At 36.5% G+C, this 17,807-nt stretch overlaps 1 protein-coding gene and 1 pseudogene across 21 annotated transcripts in view; both read right to left on the reverse strand.

Annotated features, from left to right (window-relative positions):
- The window catches only part of PPFIA2 (PTPRF interacting protein alpha 2), a 501,225-nt gene that overhangs the window by 75,008 nt on the left and 408,410 nt on the right, over nucleotides 1–17,807 (reverse strand). For all 21 annotated transcript variants that reach the window (XR_011566513.1, XM_070788874.1, XM_070788862.1 and 18 more), the window contains 4 exons: nucleotides 13,642–13,879; nucleotides 9,820–9,849; nucleotides 4,907–5,037; nucleotides 2,810–2,964 (listed from right to left, as the gene is read on the reverse strand). Coding sequence is in view for 20 of the 21 variants with exons in the window: in XM_070788874.1 (XP_070644975.1) it covers nucleotides 2,810–2,964; nucleotides 4,907–5,037; nucleotides 9,820–9,849; nucleotides 13,642–13,879 (554 nt within the window). In the remaining variant the exon portion in view is untranslated. The remainder of the gene's footprint in view (nucleotides 1–2,809; nucleotides 2,965–4,906; nucleotides 5,038–9,819; nucleotides 9,850–13,641; nucleotides 13,880–17,807) is intronic.
- Nucleotides 7,025–7,930, reverse strand: LOC109558286 (intraflagellar transport protein 22 homolog pseudogene; annotated as a pseudogene).

Here is a 17,807-nt window from a genome sequence, read left to right on the forward strand (position 1 = left end):
CACATCTGATGTTCACTTTATTACCTTAGCTTTTCAGACTGTATATAACAATCTATAAGGTGAATAACACCCCCTTTACAAATACTCTATTCTGTGAATTACTATGAATTTCTCCTTTGTTGTTTGTCAAACTAGACAGAATTGAGTGAAGATTTTCATAGTTTTATTTAGAAAGTTTCCTTCCTCTGCACCACATTTCATTTAAATGTATCTAGCATAGCTATTGTCCAGAGAAGGCAATGGCACCCCACTCCAGGACTCTTGCCTGGAAAACCCCATGGACTGAGGAGCCTGGTGGGCGGTAGTCCATGGGGTCGTGAAGAGTCGGGCACGACTAAGCGACTTCACTTTCATGCATTGGAGAAGGAAATGGCAACCCACTCCAGAGTTCTTGCCTGGAGAATCCCAGGGACGGGGGAGCCTGGTGGGCTGCCGTCTATGGGGCTGCACAGAATCGGACACGACTGACATGACTTAGCAGCAGCAGCAGCAGGGTAGCTATTGTCAAGTTAACTTAGGTTTCTTTGCCTCTATGAGCTAAACTCTTCAAGAGTTCTAAGACCTGGGACACGGTCCCAAATCTCAATTTTGGTTCTCTGACACCATCAGCCCTCTACCATGTTACTTTCCATGGCATCATCTTCTATCTCCTATTTCTCTTTTCATTGATGAAAGAAAGAATATTGGCACAGTGCTCCCATGTCTGAATTTTCTAGATCAAGTTATTAAAATCATGATCCTTAGAGATGTTTCCCTAATTCCTTCTAATGTGTGCATCAGCAGCACCAGGTGGCAAGCCCTGGACTTGGTTACGCTTCCACGGTCTTCCCCTCACAACGCGGAAGCCCATTTTTCAGGACAGACGTGAACATGAGTCTGTATTCCTCAACCAAAGCACTAGTGGTACCAGGTACCATTTCTTCAGGAAAAGAAAACAAAACACATCAAAACATGATGTACTGAAGCTCACGTGTGCCTGTGTTTCCTTATTTTCTCAAGTACTATATCCGATAAAGACCTTTATTTTTGGTTTCTGCAGGAACTTTGTGCCACCCACCATGTAGCTTTTCTACAGCTCCGGAAGTACAGATTCTTGTCTTTGTCTTCCTCATCAGCATCGTAGCTCTTACTCTGCTATTGTCACTAGCTTTGTTTATACTCTATTGTTCTACAGAGCAAAACAAAATTGCTCAGAACTCAGAAATCTTCTCAGGTCTACAATGTGATCTTGAAAAACTACTGCTATTTTCTGATTTGGATGGAGTTGATAAGAACATAATTGTAATTAATTCTCATCTGTTCTAACATAGAGACACATGGTCACTGAAAATGAGTCAAAAGGCTAAGTTTCTAGAAGCTTTTATATTTTTGCAGGCTTGAAATTATATCCTTGATATCTTGATTCTGACAATAAATAGTTGTCAAGTGAAACAGATTTTAAAATAATGTCTTGGTGTGTTTTATATCCCCCAAATAACCACCTTCTTTTAGCATAAAAGGGTCCTTTCCTGAGAAAGAGAAGCCCAAGGAACATGTTCTTCTGTTGAGTAACAGTCACAGAGTTGACTGCCCACGTGTTACAGAGATGGGTTTCCTATGGCTTCTGACGTTTTTTATGGGTTTCACACTGTGGAACTTGGGGAAGGTATTTTTGAATAATACTACAGTTGTAAATCTGCAAATATGAACACTATTCTCAGAAATTCTTGTAGTGCCAGGGCAGTAAACTAATTCTGGGGGATGGGACATTATTTGTGAATAATCATTCCTTTATTTGAGAACTCAAAATGAGTATTAAGGGAGTGCCGCATTCTGTTCATCACTTACCATCAGAAGCAGGAGCTAAATTTTTTCCTAAATCTTTTTCTCTGTAATTTAACTCTAGTTCTGAACTCAGCAGAATGAGAAGAGCAGGGAAAAATTAAAGGTAAGCATAAATAAGCAAGATGACGAAAAGGATTTCAGGATAAAAATTCAATACGTAAAATGACATCAAAGGAAAAAAAAAGCCAAGAGTATATATCATCATTTAGAAAATACAATTCACATATTCTTTTTGTTTCAGACTATATCTATTTATTTATCTACCTATCTATCCATCCATCTGTTTATCAACCTATCTATATATGTATATATTTACCTAGGGTCATTTCAGATGTATTGATCCATATTTCGTTAATTAGTCACTGACAATAATTCTAATGAAACTCCTTTTGCCCTTTCCTCTGTCTCCCCATTTATAGGCTATAGAGTTTGTTAATACAAAGTTGTAATATTTTAAAACAAAGAAACCTTACCCTTTACATCTAGGTCTTTTAAATGCTTTATTTTGACCTAAAAAGAGTTGTTTTGGATTTTTTTTGTAGGTTTCTTAATTTTTTCAACAGAAAAACTTTTAAAATACACACGGCTAGTTTTTATATACATCTATGTAGTGTGCTCAATGGTTTCAAGCTAGTTTTGAAACGTGGCCTTGGACGAATATTTCAGTTTGGCTAATTATTAATACATTGCTTACTCATCAATAAACAAGGATGACACTAGTAACACCTGTCTTGAGAGTCCTTGTGTCTATCACAATGTTAAAATTACCTATATTCTAGTTCTTATTATTAACAGAGGAATCACAAGGATTGGAAATTTTATAATATCTTCCTTTGAAACTTTTACCAAGCATTATTCAGCTAAATCGGTTACAAGATGATTCAACTAGAAAGTTGATCAGGTAGGGGAAATAAGATGAAAGATAGATGGGTATTAAAAAGTAAGGAAAATGAGCGGCAGTGGAAAGTCAAACATGCATACTTACGGAGTTGCCCAAGACGAGCTTTTTCTTTTTTACCAAACAAACGTCCTATTGAAGACTTGATTCCTTTCTTCTTGGGGGCTTTGTGAAGAGAGTCTTGGCTGCTGTTGGCACTGCCAAGCCCAAGGCTTTCGGGCTCGAGGGAGGCAGATAAACTACTGCAAACATAAAAGAGGGAAAACTGCTTGCTTTGGTGCAACATTCAGCAGGCACACAAGACTGTACCTGTCACAAGACAATTCTGCAACATCCACAAGGGGCGTGCGTGCTAAGTCACTCAGTCGTGTCTGACTCTTTGCGAGCCCATGGACTGCAGCCCGCCAGGCTCCTCTGTCCATGGGCTTCTCCAGGCAAGAATACTGGAGTGGGGTGCCATGCCCTCCAGGGGATCTTCCACAGGGTACATAAGACCTAATTCCTTGATAAAGGCACCAAAGGAGGAACAAGTAGACTTGAATGCTACTTTCTCCTTTGCCTCCCATGTTTCTTCTTAAGCACATTAAAGTATGATTTCCTCAGCCTTAGGACCCTCAGCCTCCAAATTTTCTCTAGAAAATATTTTTCCTAGTATTTTTCCTTATTTTTCATACAATATCAAACCAATCAATGAACATAGATTGGTTTATTAAGTTCATGTGAAGTGACCTTCTATAATTTAGTCCTGGACCCTTTACATATTTCTTTCTTGCAGTTTATTTTTTTAGATCTTTAACATAATGACCTATGACAAGAAATTTAAATATAACTAATGAAGTTTATGCTCATATTCTAGCCCATGGTTTAACTGGATTTTCCTCTTGGTATCTTTCTCAGTTTTTGTGCTTAATTTGTTGAATTTTAAATCATCTGGGTGAGATTTTGAAGTAACAAATCATATACCCTAGTGATCACTGTATATTTTCCTTATAGTTCTCAGGTCTTGTAGGTACATGATAAGCTGAAATGATTTCCAAGCAAGCTGATCTAGGTTCCATCCCTGGTCAATGTATTTAACACTTTTAATAGGATAGGTTCGATGATACTGTTATCATTTTTATAGCTGCTAATTTGACAGTATCATGATGAATTATTTAACTGTACTTATTCATCTTAATTAATCTGAGTTCAGTAAGACAGTAAGGAATCTGCCTGCAATGCAGGAGACCTCGGTTTAATCCCTGGGTCAGGAAGATCTACTGGAGAAGGGAACAGTAACCCATTCCAGTATTCTTTCCTGGAGAATTCCATGGACAAAGGATCCTGGCAGGCTACTGTCCCTGGGATTGCAAAGAGTCAGACATGACCGAGTGCCTAACACACACAACACACTAAGTATAAATTTTGAACCTGGAATAACTTTCACATTAGGAAATAAAAATAAAACAAAGAAAAAATGCTTGATATCACAAAAAAGTCTTTTCAAAAATGTTTATTGTAAAACACATTATTTAGATAATAGATTCTTACTTAAATCATTATATTCAGTTACATGTTCAGAGATGCTATAAATGATGACAGTGAAAGAACATACATTTAAGATGTAAATTGTATGCTTAGATGTATTTATTTATGGCATTAGTTATTATAGAAATCTGCTTCAATTTTTAGGCAGATGGAAAGGACAGTATGATGAGTTGCTATGACAAATAGGGTATTTTCCCATGTAAACTTATCTCTTCTTTTAATATTTCAGTTTTTTTTTTTCCTTCTCTAAGGAGAAGCTTTAGAGCTGGCAGTAGCAGCACCCATAGGGTGATTTACATATCTGTCTGTTAAAAGTAGCTGGGGTTCAATCATGGACTTAATTATCTTTACACTAGAAGCCAAGCTTATAGTCTTGCCTTGGAATCTCTTTAGTTTTTGGTAATTAGTCCTGACCAGTACTTCCTATACTTTGACTCCATTTAGTAACAAGATTAAAAATATACAGTTAATTCTAAAAATGAAAATTTGATCTCAGAATGAAAATTCGGCTTTTTCACAAGTGATATTGTGAAGACGGAGAAGGAGAATTACAGCTCAAATAAAAAACTTTATATAAATTTTAAGCAGTCTGATAACACTAAAAGGAATACTTGGGGGAGGAGGACATACAGTGGCAGTGCGCTGGGAAGGTCATACCTTCGGGCATCATTATGGTAGGAAGAAGGGAGGGTGTGAGTCATCCTGATGGCTCTAGGGGTAGGGGGAGGAGAAGTTTCACATTTAATGGTTGCTTTATCCTCCCGACCATCTTCTTCTACCACTGCAATCTGGAAGCAAAAAAAAAAAAATACACCAGATTCACTTTTTCTAAATTTTAACTGAAACTGATGAAAATAGAGACTCATTAAAGCAAGGCTATTTGAGTAATTATAATATAAAAGCAAAACAAGAAATTTAGGGCATATAAGTCTTACACATAAAAACTCACATTATTAAAGAGCAGGAATTTCATAACTATTTAAAAGTTAAGACACTCCAGTTAAAAGAGACATACACACACATAAATGGACTTACTACATAAAAATATTAGTTAACTGTAAATAAACACCATACATCAATATCTAGGGACTATGGAAAAGCTATCTTGGAATCCATTAAATATATCAGAATGTAAAAGCTTTACAAAGTTATTGAACACATATTTGAACTAATTCACTAAAAATATGCATAGTCATCTTTTAAGTGGGAGACTTTTGAAGTGAGAATTTGACAAAATAAAATGTTATCAGATAGGGTGTTTTAAATCAGGCTAATTAAATGTGTTCCCAGATATTAAAAAAAAAAAGCTGCAGTTTATAAGAAAAAAACTTTCTTTTTAAAGTGAGAATAATAAAGGTAAGAATGGAATTTTCGCAAACTGTTTAATTTCACTACTTCTTATGGGAAAATTGAGAAGGACATACAGTTCACCATAAGCAGATGCGATGAAAGGGATTTCTTTAAAGAATTTAGTTCCAAGTCCAGAACAATTCATGATACCATAAATTTTGCCAGAGATGGATATACAGAACTGTATTAAAATAAGACTTTTCAACAACCAACTGAATTGTATGATAAAGATTTTTAAAAACAATGCTGCATTTTTCATAGTACCACTGTGCATTATATATATATATAGAGAGAGAGAGATTGAAAGATTGTGGAAACCGTAGCTGAAAGATGTATGGTTCTAGAAGTTCTGATGAAGAAATGTCTCAATAGGGCTATAACAAAAGGTTTAAAACTATGTTCTCGTCTTCTGTCTATAAATGTCTCGCTAGTTTCTTTACATTAAGCTATTATACTTAAGTGTGTTTATATGTGATACTTCATGTATTGGAGAAACAATACAAGTGTCTGTCTGGGCTCTTGTCATTCAAACCTAGGTTACTTTTACCAGCACAGTGCATGTGTTCTCAGTCGCTTCAGTCTTTGCAACACCATGGGCTGTAGCCTGCCAGGCTCTTCCGTTCATGGTATTCTCCAGGCAAAAATACTGGAGTGGGTTGTCATCTGTTGTTCCAGGGGCTCTTCCTGACCTGGGATCAAACACTCATCTCCTTCTCCTGCACTGCAGGTGGATTCTTTACCACTGAGCCACCTGAGAAGCCCTTAACAGGATAGGACATCTTAATAAGATCTCTTTTCTCCATTTCAATGAATATAGTGCTATTAGAAGAATCTTTTTCAAGAACTGCTTTCAGCATAATGTTGATACTATGGAAAACCCTTTCTAAACTCACATCTCATCTAAACTTGTAAAGCGTATTTCAAAACTCTTCCTAATACATATTTATGTTTTCACAGTTCCATTATTTTACCAAGATTGTTTTCCACAATTGTTTCTGGGAAGCCTGATTATTTCTGTTTTCAGACTTTTCCTCTGAAACACCCTCTTATAAAACACCTTCTTCTCTCCAGATGGCAGGTCAAACTAGGCCAACTTTCAAAATATCAGCTCTTAAAAACATTAAACACAAACCCTTTCGCTGAATAATACTTAAATCTCATGCTATATGAGTAAAGTGGAAGAGAAAGACTTCAGATTCAGAGATGGATTTGAATCTTGACTTCTCTTCTTTATTGAGTGACGTACTAATTACTTATCTACTCTAAGATTAAATTTTCTTATCAATAAAATAGAAGTGAATATACTCAGTTTAATTTCTTTTGAAGTGCAAATTAAATCACGCATATAACTCCTTACCCTGATATACAATAAATGTTAGTTTGTGGTTTTCTTTCTGTAACCTTTCTTTTTTCTTTCTTTCTTTTTTACAATTCCACAACTTGAATGACATGACATATGGAAGATGGCAAAAAAAAAAAAAAAAAATCACCTTGCCTTTTCAGCTCTTTGGAGAGATCTGGGGCAAAGGAATCAGAATTCAACAGTAGGATTTTCTCAGCTGAACTAAGGATAGAGAATAGACCGTAGGGAGTCAACTCCCTGGCTGACTGGTCTTTGGGGCAAATAAAGAAAATGCCTTCACAGCCAAAGGGAAATGAGAACCTTCTTAGGTGGATGGACTTCAGGCTCTGCACTGATATTAACTTCATTTGGGATGTGGATATCTCCTCCGGGTCTCTGCTCTCGGACACTAAGTTGATTATGCTTCTTAAATACTGGATGAATTCCATCCTGATCTCTTCCGGGTAGTCCTCAAGATTCGAGTGCACCAGCTTCAGCTTGTTCAAGGGTGGTGCCAGAGCTGGGTTTTCTTTGTCACTTCTGGAGCCTGGTGTGTGGTGTGCAATTAACAGACACGGAGTATTCTGTAAGAACTGCTGCTGAACGAAACAGGAATACCACATCTCAATTTCCTTCAGGTGACTTAGGATGCTGGCATTGAAGACGATCACCACCCCATGAGAGTCCTTCATCAGGGCTGGCCAGTAAGACTCGAACTCTGGATCACCACCACAATCCCAGAGCTCAAATTCACACCCGCGCCTTCGTTGTTTGCTGGTAACACGTGGATTCTCAAATTCCAGGATCCTCACTCCTTGGGTTGGGTTGTATTCAGTGATATCAGAAGCTTGTGTCAGAAAGTAGGCCAAAATGGTTTTTCCACTCTCGCAGGGGCCCCCAAGGAGGACTCTGGCCTTCAGCAACTCAGTCCCGGGCCCACGCAGGCGCCGCTTGAGTCCGCGCTGCAGTCTGCACGGAGCGGAAGTCATCGCACTATAACCTTCCTTTCTTACCAATCATCTTTCTATATTCCCTAAATTCCCTGAGGCTTTATTTCTGCACAAGATCTTCCTTTACATTTTTTCCCCCTCTTATGCACACTGAAATTATTTCACATATCATATACTCAGATTTCTTCCTGTATTTCCAGTATAATCCTTTTAAGTGGTGAAGGAAGTCAAAGACAAGTGGTAATAACATTATGCGTGATAAATTTGGCAGTTGAGAACTAACGGATAGCGTCAAGGAGAAGATACTAAAAGAAGATAGATGATGGACAATAAAAAGAAAATTCAATCAATTTAGGTCATGTAAGCATACTATGATTCCCTTAATTAAAAAAAAAAAAAAGTTCCCTAGTTGCAGAAGTATTTGGGCATAGGCTGATTATCACATCTTGAAGATGCTGAAAAATAGATTTATTTATGTATTGGATAGTAGGTTGAATCTTTAAAATTTGTCCCATCTGATTTCCTGAATCTGAGCTCTTCCACTCTCAATTATCTAACACAATGTTATTTTGTGAATCTGAACTTTATTCCATTTTGTTTCTAACCCAGGGATCAAACCCAGGTCTCCTGCATTGTGGGCAGATTATTTACCAGCTGAGCCACAAGGGAAGCTTGTTTCCTATACCCAAGATTTATTCTCTTGACTTCATTCTAAACAGGAAAGTAGTATCTGGAGCCATGCTGAGAATGCCCCTCCCTGGGCTAGCTAATTCCTAGAGATAGCAAACTATGTTCCTGGAGTGTGCCTTCCATATGCACACCAAACACTCTAGATCAGTATCCCAAATCATCTTTTCTATCTGGCTCTTGCACTCTGATTGTGGTTCAGTCACTAAATTGTGTCTGACTCTTGCAAACCCCTGGACTGTAGCCCGCCAGGCTCCTCTGTCCCTGGGATTTCTCAGGCAAGAATACTGGAGTGGGTTGCCATTCCCTTCTCCAGGGGATCTTCCTGACCCAGGGATAGAGCCTGGGTCTCCTGAACTGCAGGCAGATTCTTTACCAGCTGAGCTATTAGGGAAGTCCTTACCCTCTAGGAGGCACTATTCTTCTGCCTTAATCATCACAGGCTAGGTGTCAGACAACTAGAGATAGACCCGAGACCCTATGACCCACTGAAATGACTCAAACTAGTCAGTCCTAAGCCTGCTTATCTTCAGTTCAGTTCAGTTGCTCAGTCGTATCCGACTCTTTGCGACCCTATTTACCTTCACAATAAACATTCCTGCCCATGATTTCTCCTCACACTTTCTGAGTCTTGACCTGGTGCTTCCCCTTGGCCAGACATATCATGGCATGCCCGGGCTCTTGGGAAGTATGAGTAAGAAGCTATCTTTTATCTTTTATTTAAAAATAAAAGCTATCTTTTATTTACTAAAGATAGTAAAAGCTATCTTTTATCTTTTATTGGTAATTGTTTCTTGATTTGCTTGTCTTATGTAACTAAGTAAACTCTGGGAGACAGTGAAGGACAGCGAAGCCTGGTGTGCTGCAGTTCATGAGGTCACAAAGAATCAGACACAACTTAGTGACTGAACAACAACAATGTTAAAACCTACATTTTAAAACAAGCATCACTATTCTAGTATCAACAGTAAACTGTCTAATTATTCCAAAAGAGGTCTATAAATTCTGTGGAAAATCAGGATAATTTAGTCCCCACAGTCTAAACATTACCCTAGAAAGTATAAACAATTTTATCTTTAGACATTTGCTCTTATGATTGCATTTAAGCAATTCAAAAGCACTTAAATATTTTTAATATTTTTATGTTAATAAAATGCTTCAATTATCAGAAAGATAATTTTAAATCTTTCATAGAAAAAATAACATTCAATTAATAATCATATCAAAGAAATGTACAGTACCTTTCTCCGATGTTTCCTTAGATCACTTGGCTATGATTGGCAGTAATAAAAACAAGACAAAACAGAACCAGTTAATGATTATCATTTGGCCAGGTCACAAATTTAAATAGTAGCTATAATTTAACTTTCTTTTTTTAAACTTTCATTCCATTCTTTTCAAAATAAATGTATTTTAATCACTATAAAAGCATTCCTCCAGGGAGCTATTTTCAAGAGGAAACTTCCTAGATGGCAAGGTAGAGGGGCAGGTCTTCATGAAGGGATCATGTGTACATGCCTGAAACATGAGCTGTGAGACACAGACCTTAGGGAATATGAAACATACATGAAGTGACTAGCCATAAGTAAATATGGGACTATATCCTCCCAAGGAAATATAGATGGGAGTGAAGAAGACTATGTGTAAAGGGAGAGCCAATGCACACACAAGTAGTTTATAAACATTCCCTTTTATCTTGCCTATGCGGGCCTTGGACCTCCTTTGGGCAGTTATGCTATTCCTACGTGATCTCAAACTTTCTGACATCTGAAATACTGAAAGCTTCTGCTTTCTCAGATGCTATTACCCAAATACCGAAAACTCTGGCTTCAGTAAGTACAGCATATATCTGCGGCTTCTGTTTTCTTCATAGTGCTCTCTTACAGAATTAAACAAAATGAAAAAGTTATTTCTTTATGACCTCAGATAAAATTTATTCACTTAATATTTGTTCATTTTTCTTATGTAAGGAAAACACTTGTTAAACTATTCCATTATACTTTACATTTCTGTTGCTATGGAAAATTGGGTTGATTTACCTCATTCAATATTCTAAATAACTAGATATCACTAATGTTATTTATGCCTGTGGATTTGTGGTGAGGTAAATGTAGATATCAATAGGTTTTACTACCAGGACAAATACCTATGTTTGCTAAATATGTAAATATAAACAATATGAGTGAATATAATGTCTTTTAAATCTCTGCTTGTCTGTCCCTAAAATTTCAAATTTTGCTTTGATTTCAAATTTATATTCAAACATGAATTACATCCAACAAAATTATTTTTTTCTCCAGTATTTTCTACAGGTAAAGGAAAACCTGTCTTTCACCGTAACAAAAATGAATTTGATGACAGAGTTCTACTAGGTGATAAGGATCTCCTGGATTTTATTTTTTGTTTTATTGAGTCAGATATTAAACATTTTAAATGTTTAATTTTTGTTTACTTTTTTCCTTTTTACCCTCAGGAAATTCTCTAAATAGCTTTTAAGTACTCTAATTATAGTATAGTAATGTTCATTTACCATTGTTTTATTTATAACTGCTCAAGAAAATGCATGAGAGCAGTGGCATCCTATTCATACACAACCAAACATTATGTCTAAATGGATACAAATATATTATTTTGTTATTATAAAAATAACAACACTGTCAAAGGTTATAATGCTAATATATAATGAAAATACTTAAAAGGTCAAAATAATAGGCTGAAAAAGTGTAGAAAATAATAGCAGTACAGAAATAATCAAAGTTCTCTTGGCTTGAATGCTAAGTAAATTATACCCTTGTGGGCCAATATTCTTACTACAGCTTTGATGACAAGTAGATCATCAACATACATAGCATAAATTGCACATGCAGAAACTAAGCCAAATACAATATCATTTTTAATGACTCTAATCAGATGGATGGTTCCCGGATTTTAGAGGGGAGGGCATACCCCACGGCCTGTGGGATTTCAGTTCCCTGACTAAGGATCAAAACTGTGTTCCCTTTAGTGGACGTGTGGAGTCTTAACCACTGGACCACCAAGGAAGTTCGGTTCCTGATTTCTAAAATAAGGAGATCATAATTTGGTCATAGATCAAAATGTAGCTCAGTATATTGGGTTAGTTTATCTTAGTACATTGGCTAAAAGGTTGTGCTGTATCTAGCTGGGATCTGCTTTGATTAGTTGGTCTTTATTTGGATTTTCCATCTGGAAATAAGCAAGGAATAGGACACGACTGAAGCGACTTAGCAGCAGCAGCAGCAGAATAGTCAATGGTTGAAGGAGGTATTTCCTTTTTAATTTTTTTTCATCATTTCTCTTTTATATAGATTTTATTGCCTGGAAGTTTCATAATTGTAAAGACTTTGGATATAGGAAATACTGCCTCATAAATAGCCTTCTGTTCCAATTTTCAGTGCAAAATTTAAGAAAAACATACCTAAACTGATATACATAGGAGAAATTTTATGAAGATAAAATCTAAAAATCATTTACTTACAAGGTAGTTTTCCCCTTGGGGTGAGAATATTATATATATATATATATATATATACACACACACACACACACACACACACATACATATATGCACACATGTGTGCATTTATATATATTAATTCTAATGCCATTTTTTACCACAATACACATTATTGCAACATATTTTTTTAAAGATTTATTTAACGATCATTTAGAAATTGAATTAAACTTCATTGTTCATATATTATACACACGTACACAGATGCAGGCATTGTGACACTTTTTACAGAGGCTTCACAGCCTTCTGACCAGAAATACTATATACACTTATATCATATTATTCTGTCCTATTATTAATTTCTCCTCCATTTGTTATACTTGTACAAGATTTTTGCAGAATATCATCTATTATTTGATCTATTTATGTTTTAATTAATCTCCATCTCCAAACTTTTATTTTTAATTTAAATTTTATTGTTTTAATATAGTTCTAATATTCATGACAAAACATAGACTTTTCCCTCATAAAGAGTTCAGAATATTTACATCTTCACTATTGTTGTCCTTTCAACATATTTCCCAGGTAATCACAGAAAATATATTGAAATATGTTTCCCTCCTAATCACTGAAAACAACAAAGATAAAATAGTATATGCTTTTGACTTAGCAAATTTGAAGAAAAATTCAGCTCCTCTTTACTAGCTGTGTTGAACAAGGACACTTATCCATACCCTCAACATTTCAATTACTTATAGTCAAGATAATGCCCTTAGATTTTCAAATGTTATCATGAGAATAAAGTGACTAAACATCATGACAGTCAGCAGTCACTCTGCCTATATTATTTTTGGCAAGGGGTATTTTAATTTTTCTTTCATATGTTAAGAGTACTTCGTAATTTAGATTTCTGACTTTTAATCTCAAAGGAAGATACATGAAATAAAAGATTAAAGGATAAAGAAGGGTGAAACTTTTGACATGGAATTATAAGGCTCAGGAAATTGCTGCTATTGTTTTAGAATTTAAGCTCTTCTTTTAGAATTATAATTTTACATTATAAAATTATAACATTCTATGTTGGTGTATTGAAGCAATTATAATAAATATTTTTGAAACTGTGTTAAAAAAAAAACACCCAGTCTCAATGTACTTCATCAAGATGTCATCAGTAAAAATGAACTTAACGGTTTAAATTATTCAGATTTCTGATGTGATATTTAGATTTCTGCTCTTCCTTCCATTTACTAATTACGTGGCCTTGGGAAATTATAGCTGTGTAGGCTTCATTTCCTTATTTTACAGTTGGATTAATATTTGTACTTATCACATAGGTTTTTATTAGGCTTTGTTTCCTCATTTATGAAATGAGGAAATATTAATGTGAAATATTAATTTCATATTTATTAATATTTCATATTAATATGAAATAGTTAGATTAATATTTGTACTTATCACATAGGTTTGTTAAGAAAAAGAGAAAAATGATAAAACACACAGAAAGCTTTTAGATGAGAAGAAATATCCAATAAATTTTAGCTAATGCATCAGTAATTCTAATGGAAGCAAAGGTTCTCTGGACACATCATACCAGTGTCATGACTCCCATCCGATCCATTTCCCTGGCAGGACTTCGAGGTGTGAGCTTTGGTGTTGAGTGTCCGCTAGGGGGAGACGAGCTGGCCAGCGAAGAAGCTGTGACCGAGGCAGTGATGGAGGTACCTGGGTGGACCCTTGCTAAATTCAGGCCTTCCAGACTCACACTAGCCACTCTGTTCTCAATTTCTTCAGCACGTAACTCTGTGGATTCTTTTTCTTCTTGAATTAGTCTGAAAGATATTAGTTTAATTTTGATATATTACATGTTGTTATAAAGTTATTAATATTTGGAATTCATCAAATAAATAAATGAATAAATAACTGAATATTTTTATATCAAATCTAACATTTTTATTTTTTCCCTAGACAATATAACTTTCAATAAATTCCAGAGACTTCTTGGCTGAGAACTAGAAAATCTTTTTTTTCAAATGACATATAATCCCTTGGGTTTACAGTTTGATACCCTTTCTATACTGCTGCTGCTGCTGCTGCTAAGTTGCTTCAGTCGTGTCCGATTCTGTGAGACCCCCATAGATGGCAGCCCACCAGGCTCCCCCGTCCCTGGGATTCTCCAGGCAAGAACACTGGAGTGGGTTGCCATTTCCTTCTCTAATGCATGAAAGTGAAAAGTGAAAGTGAAGTCGCTCAGCGGTGTCCGACTCTTAGCGACCCCATGGACTGCAGCCTACCAGGCTCCTCCGTCCATGGGATTTTCCAGGCAAGAGTACTGGAGTGGGGTGCCATTGCCTTCTCCGTTTTCTATACTGCTACCTGTTAAAACTCTTTTAAAACTTTGAGTGTCTAGTTAATTACTGCCTCTAATCTTAATCTTACATTTGTACTTAGGAACTAATATGTGAGACTTTTAAGAACTCAAGTCTCAACAAGGTCATTGACTCTTACCTCCTATCCAGTGAAAAAGTATGATTGATAGACTCCTCAAAAAATGGTCATTCATAATTATAATTTGACCAAATAAAACCCTGACTTAGCCAACTTGCTTTTACATAAGCACTAAGCAATTTAAATAATGTATATATGCTAGATAGTTAAATGTTTTAAGAAAAACTATTGCTGTAAATGCTTTTGAGAAGACAAATCACTATTACTATTTTTCTTTATCAGGGAGAAATTTCAAGAATATACATAAATTATTTATTACAAAGACAAAGAATAAAGAACATTAGCGGGGTTGGTGCAAAGATCCTATTTAAGCTGAATCTATATACAATTTGCATATTGTTATAATAAAACTGTGTACCCATATAATTTATTTGAAAAATGGGGGTTAGAAACATCTCTCCTGAGATCAGTTCAGTTCAGTTCAGTCGCTCAGTCATTTTTGACTCTTTGCGACCCCATGATTCACAGCATGCCAGGCCTCCCTGTCCATCACCAACTGCCGGAGTGCACACAAACTCATGTGCATCGAGTTGGTGATGTCATCCAGCCATCTCATCCTCTGCCATCCCTTCTCCTCCTGCCTTTGATCTTTCCCAGCATCAGGGTCTTTTCCAATGAGTCAACTCTTTGCATGAGGTGGCCAAAGTACTGGAGTTTCAGCTTCAACATCAGTGCTTCCAATGAACACCCAGAACTGGTCTCTTAGGATGGACTGGTTGGATCTCCTTGCAGTCCAAGGGACTCTCAAGAGTCTTCTCCAACACCACAGTTCAAAAGCATCAATTATTTGGCACTCAGCTTTCTTCGCAGTCCAACTCTCACACCCATACATGACCACTGGAAAATCCATAGTCTTGACTAGACGTACCTTTTTTGGCAAAGTAATCTCTCTGCTTTTTAATATGCTGTCTAGGTTGGTCATAACTTTCCTTCCAAGGAGTAAGCATCTTTTAATTTCATGGCTGCAATCACCACCTGAAGTGATTTTGGAGCCCCCAAAATAGTCTGACACTATTTTCACTGTTTCCCCATCTATTTCCCATGAAGTGATGGGACCAGATGCCATGATCTTTGTTTTCTGAATGTTGAGCTTTAAGCCAACTTTTTCACTCTCCTCTTTCACTTTCATCAAGAGGTTCTTTAGTTCCTCTTCACTTTCTGCCATAAGGGTGGTGTCATCTGCATATCTGAGGTTATTGATATTTCTCCCAGCAATCTTGATTCCAGCTTGTGCTTCTTCCAGTCCAGCATTTCTCATGATGTACCCTGCATATAAGTTAAATCAGCAGGGGGACAATATACAGCCTTGACATACTCCTTTTCCTATTTGGAACTAGTCTGCTGTTCCATGTCCAGTTCTAACTGTTGCTTCCTGACCTGCATACAGGTTTCTCAAGAGGCAGGTCAGGTGGTCTGGTATTCCCATCTCTTTCAGAATTTTCCACAGTTTCTTGTGATCCACACAGTCAAAGGCTTTGGCATAGTCAATAAAGCAGAAATAGATGTTTTTCTGGAACTCTCTTGCTTTTTCCATGATCCAGCAGATGTTGGCAATTTGATCCATCCTGAGATATCTTCCTCTTAAGTATAAATGGATTACTGTGATTTCCAATGATATATAATCTTTAATTTCAAGGTAATGATCACCACAAAGTTTTCTTTTTACATATTTACTTTGGAAAAGTTTGGCAATTTCTTACAAAACTAAACATACTCTTAATATATAATTCAATAATTGTGTTCCTTGATATTTACCCAAAGAATATGAGAGCTGAGGTCCACACAAAAACCTGCACATAGACGTTTAGAACAATTTTATCCATGATTGTCCAAACTTAGAAACAACTAAGATATCCTTCAGTAGGTGAATGGATACATAAATTGGTACATTTATACAATGGAATAACATTCAGTGCTAAAATGAAATGAGCTATCAAGCCATGAAGAGACATGGGGGAACAATAAATGCATATGATTAAACGAAATAAACCAATCTGAAGAGGCTACATATTGTATGAGTTCAAATATATGACACTCTGGAAAAGGCAACCATGGATACAAAAAAAAGATTAGGGATTTCCAGGGGTTGGGATGGGGAAAGGGATGAATAGACAGAGCACAGTGAGTTTTTCGGGCAGTAAAAATATTCTGTCTGTATGATATCATGATATTGGGTATACATCATCATAAATTTTCCAGACAACCAACAGTGAACCAAAATGTGCAAATACTGTGATTCCTCTGATATGAGGTATTTAGAATAGTCAGGTTCATAGCATCAGAAAGTACATTGGTAGATGCCAGGAACCAGGACATGGGGTAGGGTGGGGAGGGTGAATGGGGAGTTAGTGTTTAATGGGGACAGAGTTTCAGTCCAGGAAGGTTAAAATTCAGAAGATGGGTGACGTTAAGAGTTGCAGAACAATGTGAATGTACTTCATGTTACTGAACTCTACAGATAAACATGGTTAAAATGTTGTTGTTCAATTGCTCAGTCATGCCTGACTCTTTGAGACCCCATGGACTGAAACAAGCCTGGCTTCACTGTCCTTCTCCATCTCCTGGAGTTTGCTCAAACTCATGTTCACTGAGTCAGTGATGCCATCCAACCATCTCAGCCTCTGTCATCCTCTTCTCCTCCTGCCTTCAATCTTTTTCAGTATGAGTCTTTTCTAATGAGTTGGTTCTTCATATCAGCTGGCCAAAGTATGGGAGCTTCAGCTCCAGCATCTGTCCCTCCAATGAATATTCAGGACTGATTTTCTTTAGGATTGACTAGTTTGATCTGCTTGTAGTCCAAGGGACTCTCAACAGTCTTCTCCAACACCACAGTTCAAAAGTATCAATTCTTAGGTGCTCAGCCTTCTTTATGGTCCAACTCTCACACCCATACATGACTACTGGAAAAACCATAGCTTTGATTATATAGACCTTTGTGAGCAAAGTAATGTCTCTGCTTTTTAATATGCTATCTAGGTTGGTCATAACTTTTCTTCCAAGGAGCAAGTGTCCTTTAATTTAATGGCTGCAGTCACCATCCTCAGTGATTTTGGAACCCAAGAAAATAAAGTTACTGTTTCCACTGTTTCCCCATCTACTTCCCATGAAGTGATGGGACCAGATGCCATGATCTTTGTTTTTTGAATATTGAGTTTTAAGTCAGCTTTTTCACTCTCCTCTTTCACCTTCATCAAGAGACTCTTTAGTTTCTCTTTGCTTTCTGACATAAGGATGGTGTCATCTGCATATCTG

Source organism: Bos indicus, chromosome 5 (assembly GCF_029378745.1).
Source record: "Bos indicus isolate NIAB-ARS_2022 breed Sahiwal x Tharparkar chromosome 5, NIAB-ARS_B.indTharparkar_mat_pri_1.0, whole genome shotgun sequence".
NCBI classification, from domain to species: domain Eukaryota; kingdom Metazoa; phylum Chordata; class Mammalia; order Artiodactyla; family Bovidae; genus Bos; species Bos indicus.